The 12654-nt window shown below is 44.0% G+C and overlaps 1 protein-coding gene across 2 annotated transcripts in view; it reads right to left on the minus strand.

Moving 5' to 3' along the window:
• The window catches only part of vars2 (valyl-tRNA synthetase 2, mitochondrial), a 104670-nt gene that overhangs the window by 21164 nt on the left and 70852 nt on the right, over window positions 1-12654 (minus strand). For both annotated transcript variants that reach the window (XM_049601536.1, XM_049601537.1), the window contains exon 24: window positions 7366-7496. In XM_049601536.1, coding sequence (XP_049457493.1) covers window positions 7366-7496 — 131 coding nt within the window. The remainder of the gene's footprint in view (window positions 1-7365; window positions 7497-12654) is intronic.

Genomic DNA, 12654 nt, shown 5'->3' on the forward strand with positions numbered 1-12654 from the left:
TGTCTTTGGACTGTGGGAGGAAGCCGGAGTACCCACGCTGACACGGGGAGAACATGCAAACTCCGCACAGAAGGGCTCCCACGCCCAGGATCGAACCGGCAACCCTCTTGCTGTGAGGCGAGAGTGCTAACCACCACACCACCGTGCCGCCCTAATCAAAATATTAAAAAAAGATATTGAAAGATGGTCTACCTACCCACTGGACTGACAGCAATGTTGGTGTTATTAAGATGAACATTCTGCCAAGACTGTTGTACCTATTTCAAGCCTTGCCAGTAGAGGTCCCCCAACATCAGTTTTTAATGTGGGATAAACTTATTTCTAGTTTTATTTGCGATGGAAAGAAGCCTAGACTAAGATACTCAACGCTTGAGTTGGCCAAACATATGGGAGGACTGGCCCTCCCAAACCTGAAATATTTTTATGCAGCTTCGTTCCTCCAAACAGACTGGTGGGGGGAGCCAGAGGGGGAGGTGGACACTGAGTTGGCACTGTGTGGGTTCAGTCAGGCGGTAGAAAACGTGCTGGAGTGCAAGGTCAGTTCAATGTTGTTAGACATGAGGCGTGATCCTTCCTGGTTTGGATGGAGTCCATCTCTCTTAAAAAGCTGAGGTCTGTGTAAAAAAGCCGCAAAATTATCAACGAAAGGGATACCTTTGGTCATACAGTATCCCTTCAGCCAGGTGTGGAGTTGGCGAAGACGGCTGAATTCTAAGTAACCAAAACGCGGTGGGGGAGTGGACTGGAAATGATGATCTGCTTGCCAGAGTCCAGCAGACTGTCCACGAGGCGTGTGAAGTCTTTGAGAAGCTCTGACTGCTGGTCTTAAAGGCCATTTAAACCAGCCTCCAGGACCACCAATCACCTGCAGGGCAGAGGAGGTAATATCCTTTACACAGGCACCTGGGTAGCAGAAAGTCTGGCCACCACGCACTGCCACATGCTTGACCAGGGAGGAGCTGACAACGAGCACCATAGAAGGGTGGCGCGTCTGGAGCTGCTCATCTGACCTCATGGGGGTACGGCAGGGCTGAGATGGAGCCTGGTGTTCTCTGTCGCTGGATATCAGCTGGTGGTCGAGGGGGACCAGGCAGGAGATCCTGGTGGTTGGTCTGTAGAGAGACGAGACTGGATGGACAGGACAGTCGACAATCAGCTGCCTCCGGCTGCAGTGAGGACTGCGCGTCATGGTGGGAGGTCGGCACGGGTGGGTGTGCTCAGCCCGGGGAAGACCTCCTGAGCGTCTGATGACGGCCTCCTGCAGCATTCTGCGTTTTTTCATCAAAATGGAGTGACGAGCTGCCCGGCGAGCGTTAGCTGCAGGTGGAGGAGAAGCAGTGCTGGCCGCAGGTGGAGGAGACGCAGCAGTGTCAGGAGGAGCCATAGGAGTCGGGGCTGCCAAGGCATCGCCAGGAGGTGGAGCCTCATCTGTCAGGAGGGAGAAAAGGTTAGAGAGAGTTGGTGGAGGGGCTCTCCCTCCAACCGGCTCTCTCTTTCGACCGCGTTGTACCACCTCTGTCCAGGACTGCTGGGATGGCTTGGGAGTGGAGCTGTGAACCGGGGCCATAAGCCCATTTTTCGAGCCGACCACCGACTCAGCTGGCAGCGTCAGTGCAGTGGTGTCCCGGTCAAGTACAGCAGCAGCCGTCGAGGCGATGTCCAGAGCCACGGCATCTAGCCCTCGCATGAGGCCACACATCTCAGCCGCTGGACCCTCCTGCCGGGCTGGCGCAGTGTAGGCACGCACTGAGCGCAGCCTGGGGAGGACTGCCGCAGAATCCGAGACCAGCTGTGATACAAGGGAAGAGGGCGACCGGGCCGCCAGGACAGCGAGACTGGAGGACCGGAGTTGTGAAATGTGCTGTGCCTGGGCAGCAGCTACGGAGACGAAGCCTTTAATTAGCTGATCCTTCTTACGGAGCTCCAACTTATTTAGCTGGATATCCTCCCTTAATTGTGAGTACGTGAATTTACAATCCACACACTCAGCCATGATAGTCCAGAGTAATAAAACAGCATGATCATTAAAAGGAAAACTTAAAACAGCCAGATAAAAGTGATCCCACGATTTAGCAAATGTTAGAGTTAACTGTGGTTGTGTTAACTAGCATTAGCCGTAACAAAAGTCAACCGTTTCCAACGTTAAACTCCTCCATAAACCAGTCCAGTCAGTCTCCATTCACATCATAGCAAAGATGTTGAGTCACGTGTTCATCTACCGCTTCATTTCCCTCTATACTAACTGGGTGGTGCAAGACTTCATCCAACCACCCTCCAGTTCCCAAACGCAGTCCCCACAGACTACTATTGCCCCTAGAAATTGGAAAAGGGAAAAACTTAGGGCTGCTTGATTAATCAAATTTTAATCTAGATTATGATTTGGGCTTTCAACGATGATGAAAACAAAATAATTGACATAAAACTATTATGCGCATCATCATTGCATAATTTTCACATGCATGAAACTTTTTTGTATGCTTGCAAAGCACAGCCTGCTGGGATATTTCTATGTATCTACTGGCACCAGAAGGGCTCTTTAGGACTGTACAGTACATTTGTGCACAGTAATGAGCAGGAGAAATGTATGTCTATCTTATATACGAGGTGTCTCAAGATTTAGGAAAATACAATTTTATTGAACATAATAAAAGTAAAAAGTCACTTGACATACTGCTGTTTCGTGCTATGACCTATTTAAGTGCTGGAAGTTGTTATTTATGTGACAACGCCTGAACGCAACACAAGCTCAAAACCAAATGACTGCCATGCTGCACTGTGCTGCTGTGCCAGCAGCGTGTTTGTTTGTGCGTAACAACAGGCCTTTGATGGTTATTTACATACTGTCCATGACAATAGCCATGTTTCTATCAGCCTGTTCAGATGCGCATCTATAAGTATCGCATCGGAAAATTATGATGGAAACGCCTAAATTCGCACAAACTAAAATACGCTCACTTTAGCCGGGTTTTAGTTGATTCGAAAAAATGTTGATTCGCAAAACGGGGTATGAAAACAGTTATGTTCGAATTAAGTCTGACATAGCACACCTCTCTCCATGGTGATATCCACACTCTGGGTTGGGAAGACGGTAACGCATTTACAAGCTGGTTGCCAACGACCAGAAAACGTAGAAGAAGAAGAATGCGTGACTTGTTTTGTTTCCGGTTCTGCGGAACGCACGAATTCGTAGTTTTCACCAAAGTCCGCACATTTAATGGAAACTCACAGGATTCGTATTTCTTTGAATGCGCATTTCCCAATGATTCGAATCACTGTTGGATGGAAACATAGCTAGTAACTATGTCAGCTGTCGCTGCGCCGGGCTCGGGGTCAGGTTTGGTGAGGAAAATGCGGCCCGAGCCGCGCTCTAGCGTGCTCACCTGTGTGTGTGTGGTGGAACTCCGATAAGCCGATACAGAGAGCAGAGGAGAATTGTTAACGCATGACCATGTAGAGACAGAAATGACACGATGACATAATACGATAAAGCGGCGGTGTACCGCTGCTAGTTGCATCTAGGGGAAACACTGGACGGCATACTGTTTTCTCTCATTGTCTGATAGCTGGCGGTCAAGCTAACATAAGCTAATTATTCAAACGCAGCTCAATTGTCCATTTCTGTTGCACATTCACAAACACTCAATTGGATATCAGGCTGTAATGGACACCTAAACAACATGTGCTTGGTGTGTGTTGAAACCCTGTTCGCTCGCGCGTGCGTGCGTGCGTGTGTGTACATGCTGTTGTAGACCCTCCCCACTCAGCTCTTATTGGCCAGCTGAGTTTGATAACACTATACTATTGGTGGAACTACCCATGTGCTTCGCTGAAAATCAGAAGATGATTCGTTAAATGCTAACTTATGCCAAGTTGTTGCCACAAAAAAGTAAAATAAAAAAATACTAGAAATGTCTGTCTACCCGGAAATCTGGTGCCACGCCGGCGTACTTTAAGCCCTGCATACACCTGCAACCAAAACTGGATGTATAAAACTATAAACAAGAGATCATATCGAGATCATATTTCTCCTGTTTTAGCTTCTCTGCACTGGCTCCCTGTAAAATCCAGAATTGAATTTAAAATCCTACTGTTAACCTTTAAAGTTCTAAATGGTCAGGCTCCGTCATATCTTAAGAGAGCTCACAGTACCATATTATCCCACCAGAACACTGCGCTCTGAGAATGCAGGGTTACTCATGGTCCCTAAAGTCTCCAAAAGTAGATCAGGAGCCAGAGCCTTCGGCTATCAGGCTCCTCTCCTGCAGAATCATCTTCCTGTTGTGGTCCGGGAGGCAGACACCGTCTCCACATTTAAGACTAGACTTAAGACTTTCCTCTTTGATAAAGCTTATAGTTAGGGCTGGCTCAGGCTTGCCTTGTACCAGCCCCTAGTTAGGCTGACTTAGGCCTAGTCTGCCGAGGGACCTCCTATAATACTTCGACAACCTTCTCTCCTTCTCTCTCTCATGTCCTGTAACTGCATCTTGCTTACTCAGCTGTACTTTATGTCACTAACTCGGCTTCTTCTCCGGAGCCTTTGTGCTCCACTGTCTCGCAGGTTAACTTATATCGCAGCGGTGCCTGAATAGTGTGACGTGTGTGGTTGTGCTGCTGCCGTGGTCCTGCCTGATGCCTCCTGCTGCTGCTTTTATCATTAGTCATACTTCTACTGTTATTATACACATATGACTGCTGAAGACTTGTGGGAGGAGCCACCCTCCTTGCCCTTGTAAACGAAGAGGCCATTAACTGTCAGATGACGGGAACGGTGAGGAATGGGCCGACTTACGAGAGAATACCGAAGGACTGACTAGCTGCAGCTTCCCTCCCACGTCACTGGCTACATCACACACTGAGCTACGCGTTTTGTTACTTGCTCACACCCCCCATTGCCCCGAAAAAGGGGCATTCTGTATAAACAAAAGTAGGTAGGCGGCACTTTGCTGCACTCCCCGATTTTGTTTTTATACTGCCAATGCTGAAAAAAGACTGTTGGGCCTTCCTGCAAATTTGCACAATTCCCATCTATAAAGGGCTATACACTCTTCATTCAGTCTATACCAGAATTGACTTTCATCATTTTCAGTAAAGATAGGTCAAGGATTAGGGACTCAGATATTGGAACAATAGATTTGAGTGATCATGCCCCCATATATATCACTATCAATTTGGAGTACAGCCGAAGAAATACAACATGGAAGTTAAATTCAAGCCTTCTGAATGATCCTTCCTTTAAAAGACAAATGAGCAATGAAATACAAATGTACATTAAAGATAACGATAATGGAGAAGTCTCACCCCCTATGATATGGGATGCAGCAAAAGCTGTCTTAAGAGGCAAAATTATAGCTATAACCTCACCCAAAAAAACCCAAAAGCTATGTCAAAGAAAATTACTTGATTTGCAAAATCAGTTAGAGCTGCTGGAAGGTAGACATGCACAAGACCAAAACCCAGAGATACTCCAACAAATAAAGAAAATTAGAAATTAAATTAACATAATGTACACACAAGACATAGAGAAAATTATGCTATTCACTAAACAAAAATATTATGAGAACGGCTCAAAATTTACAAAACTACTGGCAAGGAAATTGATAAAACAACAAGCAGAGAATACAACACACAAAATTTGAGACTCCCAAAAAGATACCATAGAGTGCATACAGGATAAGATCCAAGCTGTCTTTGAATCATTCTATTGGCGACTTTACTCTAGAATGCCAGAGGATAAAGGAGACCAGATACACTCCTTTTTGGAAGCCCTAGAATTACCAGTTATGACTGAGAACAGAATAAGGACTGAAATAACTACGAAAGAACTAAACGAGGCAATTAGTAGACTTAAAGCTTCCAAATCCCCAGGAAGTGACGGTTACACAGCCAAATGGTACAAAGCTTTTAGAAAGGAACTTATGCCTGTGCCACTGACCACTTGCAACTGGCCATAAAAACTGAGATCCCTCCGACCTGGAAATAGGCTATTATTGCTCTTATACCAAAAGAAGGAAAAGAAAAGACTGAATGTGGGTCATACAGACCAATTTCAATCCTTAATGTGGACTACCATATATATACATCTATAATGGCTAAAAGGATGGAGGAATTTCTCCCCAGCTTAATTAAAAATGACCAGACAGGATTCATACACATGCGTCAAACATAGGATAATAAACTCTGTATACTATGGATCACATACAACAGCAAAAGGAAAAAGCCATAATACTAAGTTAGACACGGAAAAAGCTTTTGATTCTGTAAGCTGGCAATATCTTTACAAGGTTCTACATAAATTTGGTTTTAGGGAACCAATAAATAGTATTAATGCTATTTATGACAACCCCACAGCCAAAATTAAAATTAATGGGCACTTATCAAAATCCATAATACTAGAAAGAGGAGTAAGACAAGGTTGTCTTGTTTTTTTTGGCGTGGTTACGGCCAACAGTAACCTGTACTGTGAAGCAATAAACGGTGGGTTGCCGAATAACCGCGTCATCATTCTACACGTCCTGGGGGACGATACAATAACATTATGACAACACAGCATCCAGTTGCTAATGGCTAACGTTAGCCTACTGTAGCGTAGCCTATTAAACACTAACGTTATCTTCCTTGTGCGTTTCCACTTACTAGTAACGTTAATGCTACTATCTAACGTTAGCACTGTAACCTTATTCTAAAACTCATCAGTCATCACTGACTCTGGTTGAGTTTTAAAACTCCGGGGTTGCGTTTGACTGTCTTTGTTGTAACATTACACTCGCTCTCCTCTTCTGTGTATCTAACATTACCTTGCCAACGGCTACGTCTATAATGAGGACGTAATGGAGGGAGGTGGACTTGCAGGAGGAAGAGGATAGGACTTTGGAGGGAGGCGGGGGTTGTGGATGTTGAAATTTTTTCTAAGTGCTGTGTGAAATGCAAGAAAGGTAAGGGGTGCTTTAAGTTGAATCATCACAGCTTCATATTTCTTTAAACATCAATATGAGATAGTCAAGTGAGCCATGTGTCAAATTTAACTGTACTGAAGTTGATAAATGAGACTGGTGTGTCATCACAAGCAAAAATGTATGGCTTATTCTTTTTTTACTTGATTCAAACAAATTTTCACATTTAAGCCAGTCCTACCCTCCACCATCTGTTGTAGGCTGACACAAAAAGCTGTTGCTTTGTGAAAGGTGAACAGCTTTGTTGTCCCATTTTGCACCACAAAGCGATGAGTTGTGTGGTGAAGCTATTCAACATGTTTTCAGTCAAATCCACCTCAGCGGCACACACATGTACTGTAGAGGCTGACTAGGACTGTCAATAACACCACAACAATTTAGCTAAAAATCAGAATAAAAATTTTCTTTGCTGTACCTCCTGCAGTGTTCCCACTGGTGTTGTGTTGTCACCAAGCACTCCCAGTGTGAATCTGAGCGTCTGCCACATTTTATTACAGAAGTGTCTGCAGCTCAGGACCTGAGAGATGGACAGACTGATGTCTTCTCCTGAAAAAGAGGTAGGACAAAAAGAGTCAACACACAGTGTAAAAATAAAAAAGACTTTTAAGGGCTCATTTATGCTCCCTTTACGTACGAAAATATATACGTCCGTTTCAAACGATGTTACCGTCACTGCCCACATACTTCCATGCGCCCTTTACGTTGGCATGGATGTTAACCAATATATCCACCAGGAGGCAGCCCAGCGGCAAAAGTTTATGACAACAACAAACTCAAAAACAAACATGGCGACTGCGGAGGAGATATTGATAATGTACATCTTGCTTAAAAGACAAAAACAGAGGCAGCGTTGTAGGAGGCGGTGGTTGGTGAGGCCGTTAAATACATCACGACTGGAGGACGAAGAACTCTTTTCTCTGGTACTGCCGATGAGAGAAATTGAATTGTTATTTCTTCTTCATGTCTCACTAGAGCTATGTATCGGTTAGTGACAGCAACACTGCCCCCACGGTTCCCGGTGGTACTGCTCCGTTTGGACCGTATCCATAAGCTTTATGGAAACGTGCAGAAATACGGACGAAATGAACGCAGGGCACGGACAGAAGGCTCCGTCCGTATCCAGATCCGTATTTAACGTTGAGCATAAATGAGCCCTAAGGTGAAATTTTTTGCTCCATTAATGCCAGGGTCTAGGGTTTCAGTGTCTGTCTGTTGTTTGGTTTGTATGTTTGTTCATAATCCTATGTGGACCAAATTAAGTTTGTGGACTAATGCAGAAAAAGTACTTTTTTTTTTTTTTTACTTAATATTAATGTTTATGTTTACACACCAGAAGCCATACACGCTAATTCTATTTCTACTGTATATCTTGCCAGCGTCATTAAGGATAAGGTTGTTCCCCCTGTGATTTTTAAGGGTTGTAAAATTCTGCCTCTAAGTCAAGGTTGTGTATGAATGCCTGGAAACAGTGCGTAGCGTTCATTGAATATACTTTTTGGTGAACAGTGAACTGAACTTTTTTTTTGCAGCTAATGAACGTGAGCGTCATGGGATTTATGCCACCTGTCATGCAGGTGTTGTGTTGAAGACTGTTTCCCGCCCCAGTGAATTTCCCCCTACCATAAACTGAACTAAACCTTTTCCTTTACCAAACCACGAAGGGGGCAGTACGCATATTAACCTAACAGGAGGAACAACACTATTTGACAGGGGAACAGACTTTGCCAACAAAGGCATGGCTAATGCAACTGTCAATTCAGACAACGCAGCCTCCGGTACGGCTGGAGACGGTTCATATATTCGAAGAAGTTATGTAAACAAAACAGATTTCAAAACAAAAATTTGTACCTTTTTCATCTGTGAGTGAATGATGATCACAAGATTTTTTTTTTAAGGAGAAAGGGATAAATGAACGTATACTAGTTCATTTTTGTGGAAAGTGACCTATGTCTAAAATTCAGTGTGAACTATGAATGTGAACTAGTTTGTGTGAACTGCACTTTGAGCTAGCTCTCGTGAAGTGTGAACATGCACAACAGTGCTCTGAGTATTATAAACCATACAGGTACTGCTCCTAGCCGCTGATTCAGGTATGTGGATGACCCCTGGGTCAAAATCAAAACTGAGGAAGTGGAAACCTTCATGGAACACATTAATGCAGTGGACCCTAACATTAAATTCACACGGGAGGATGTCAGAGGAGACTGTCTACCCTTTTTAGACTGTGCAGTACACATTGAAGAGGACAGAAACATTAACATTGTGGTGTACAGAAAACCTACACATGGACCAATATCTGCTGTTTGACTCTTACCACCCACTGGAGCACAAGTTGGAAGTTATCGGGACACTGAATCATCGGGCCGAAAACATGCCCACGAGGACAGAGGGGAAGGTAAAGGAACAGAAACACATCAGGGAAGCACTTCAAACCTGTGGCTACCCCAACTGGGCCTTTGTGAAAACCTCTACAAGACCCAGAGCAGACAGAGAGGAAGGGACACAAAAACAGAAACAGTGTCATTCCTTATGCTGCAGGAGTGTCTGAGAAACTCAGGAGGATTTTCAACAAACACCACATCCCGGTGCACTTCAAACCCAGTAACACACTGAGACAGAAACTTGTCCACCCCAAAGACAAAACACTCAGACAAAAGAACAATGTAGTGTATGCAGTTCAGTGCAACCAGGAATGCACAGATTTATACACTGGGGAAACAAAACAATCACTCCACAAGCTCATGGCACAGCACAGGGGAGCCAGCTCCTCGGGTGAAGACTCAGCTGTCCACTTACATCTACAGGAGAAGGGACAGCAATGTGCACATCTTGGCCAGGGAAGAAAGGTGGTTTGAGAGAGGAATAAAAGAAGCCATCTACATCAAGCTGGAACGACCATCGTTAAACAGACGGGGTGGCTTACGACACCACTTATCACCCACCTACAATGCAGTTTTGGGATCCCTCCCCAGACGACTTTACACCCATTCACCCCTGGTCCCACCTGACCCTAACGACTCACATGGTGGCTAGGTGGGCCAACGACTCACACTGTGACCTTAACGACCCTGAAACTAAGAGCTCACATGTGACCCTAATGACTCTGCAGGGGTTCACACCCACAAAGGGTTTAAAGCCTGCAACTCTGTACCAGTCACTTAGAACTGAAGAAGCTTCTTGGATGAGAGGCGAAACATCTTCAAGAAACGCAAGCAAGTCCAGTGGCCTACGATATAGCACTCACGATTACCATGACCATTGTTCAGTTATTATGAGATTTTTTCTTTTTTTTTCTACATACATCCCTTTCCATATCTGATATCATTGTTGTTATGCTTTTGAACTAGAATTAGTGAGGCTGAACCCTTATGAGTACAACCCTCTTTTAAGTGTACAGTATTATCACTGACATGCCTTTGTATGTATGTTACTGAGGGTGATCCCTTGTGAGCCCTATTAAGATTTCCCGCCTTTGAATATTTAGGCTTAATTTTATTCCTACTGTCATGTCCTTTTGTTAGTTATCATGAGTTAAACTCTTCTCTCTGAGTCTGTCCACACTATTGTATATATTGTTTCTTGTCTTTTTTTTGGTCATATTTTCTTTAAATTTCATGCCATATATTTCTTCAAGAAATTTCTTCACGCAAGCAAGTCAAGTTGCCTACGATATCCACCTTATTTTCAAACACGGAAGTAAATAGTGATCAACTTCCCGTTTTTTTGTGTGTGACTTCCAGTCAGCCGCTTTCCCTCATGCTTTCCCTTACTGGAGCTAACAGTGCAAGCTAATTTTTTTCCATTTTCAGTTGTTTATGTTAGTCAATCAGTTAGTTAGTTAGTTAGTCTGTGTATTTTATATAGATAACTGTGCCCACGTTTCCGTTATAACGGAAATTTATTCCCTCTAAACGCGAATAAATCGCACGTCAATCATAAACTATGAACCAAAAAGCACAATCTATCCCGAGTGAGACAAACTGCTTGATCCCTGTCTCCAGTGTACCAGCAGAGAACCTGCAGAACCGAATCAGCGAAAAAACACACCGGACTACACAGCCTCTACCTGAGCAGCTTCAGCTGCGGCTTGCACCCTCGACACACAGACGGTGCTTCTGCATGCCAGCCAAACGTGTGCACAACTGTGAGAAATAAATATGTGAGGTGTACGCTGCTTTTCTATATTTTTTTCCTTTTCTTTCTTTCTTTCTGTCAGCGACATACACTCCTAACACAGGATGGGTTGTTTTAATTGACTGAGTTGATTATTAAGCCATAGTGATGCGCGGATCGGCTCTGATAGCACCCGAATCAGCATGTACGCATCAACCATCCAGCCGTTACAACATGATTGAGCTAGCAAAGCAGTTTTGTGTTGCTATGTGTGGTATTTATTCAGTTTTGGGAAATCACAATGTCTAGAAAGCATCAGTGGCTGCAGCTGACAGGGACAGCTAACGTAACACTAGCAGCAAAGCTAACATCAGGACGTCATCTGTTAAAAGCCTCCCGTTGTCGGATACAACATGAAACTACTCCAGTTAGCTGTTGTAACTAAGACATCCGCTGGAAAAAATATTTTTTTCACGGACCGATTATTGAGTTATTACAGACACCGCTAACGGCTAACGGTTAGCCCAGCTAATCTATAATAACCATGTTAATTACTAAATGTGCACACAGAAATAGTAAAGTTTGTTCAATCATTGTGTTTATAGACTTTACAAACATCAGATTAGTCTAAACGGTGATACGGTGACGTGAAAAATGTGACATATACAGTACAGGCCAAAAGTTTGGACACACCTTCTCATTCAATGCGTTTTCTTTATTTTCATGACTATTTACATTGTAGATTCTCACTGAAGGCATCAAAACTATGAATGAACACATGTGGAGTTATGTACTTAACAAAAAAAGGTGAAATAACTGAAAACATGTTTTATATTCTAGTTTCTTCAAAATAGCCACCCTTTGCTCTGATTACTGCTTCGCACACTCTTGGCATTCTCTCGATGAGCTTCAAGAGGTAGTCACCTGAAATGGTTTCCACTTCACAGGTGTGTCTTATCAGGGTTAATTAGTGGAATTTCTTCCTTTATCAATGGGGTTGGGACCATCAGTTGTGTTGTGCAGAAGTCAGGTTAATACACAGCCGACAGCCCTATTGGACAACTGTTAAAATTCATATTATGGCAAGAACCAATCAGCTAACTAAAGAAAAACAAGTGGCCATCATTACTTTAAGAAATGAAGGTCAGTCAGTCCGGAAAATTGCAAAAACTTTAAATGTGTCCCCAAGTGGAGTCGCAAAAACCATCAAGCGCTACAACGAAACTGGCACACATGAGGACCGACCCAGGAAAGGAAGACCAAGAGTCACATCTGCTTCTGAGGATAAGTTCATCCGAGTCACCAGCCTCAGAAATCGCAAGTTAACAGCAGCTCAGATCAGAGAGCAGATGAATGCCACACAGAGTTCTAGCAGCAGACCCATCTCTAGAACAACTGTTAAGAGGAGACTGCGCGAATCAGGCCTTCATGGTCAAATAGCTGCTAGGAAACCACTGCTAAGGAGAGGCAACAAGCAGAAGAGATTTGTTTGGACCAAGAAACACAAGGAATGGACATTAGACCAGTGGAAATCTGTGCTTTGGTCTGATGAGTCCAAATTTGAGATCTTTGGTTCCAGCCGCCGTGTCTT

Source organism: Epinephelus fuscoguttatus, linkage group LG17 (assembly GCF_011397635.1).
Source record: "Epinephelus fuscoguttatus linkage group LG17, E.fuscoguttatus.final_Chr_v1".
NCBI lineage: Eukaryota > Metazoa > Chordata > Actinopteri > Perciformes > Serranidae > Epinephelus > Epinephelus fuscoguttatus.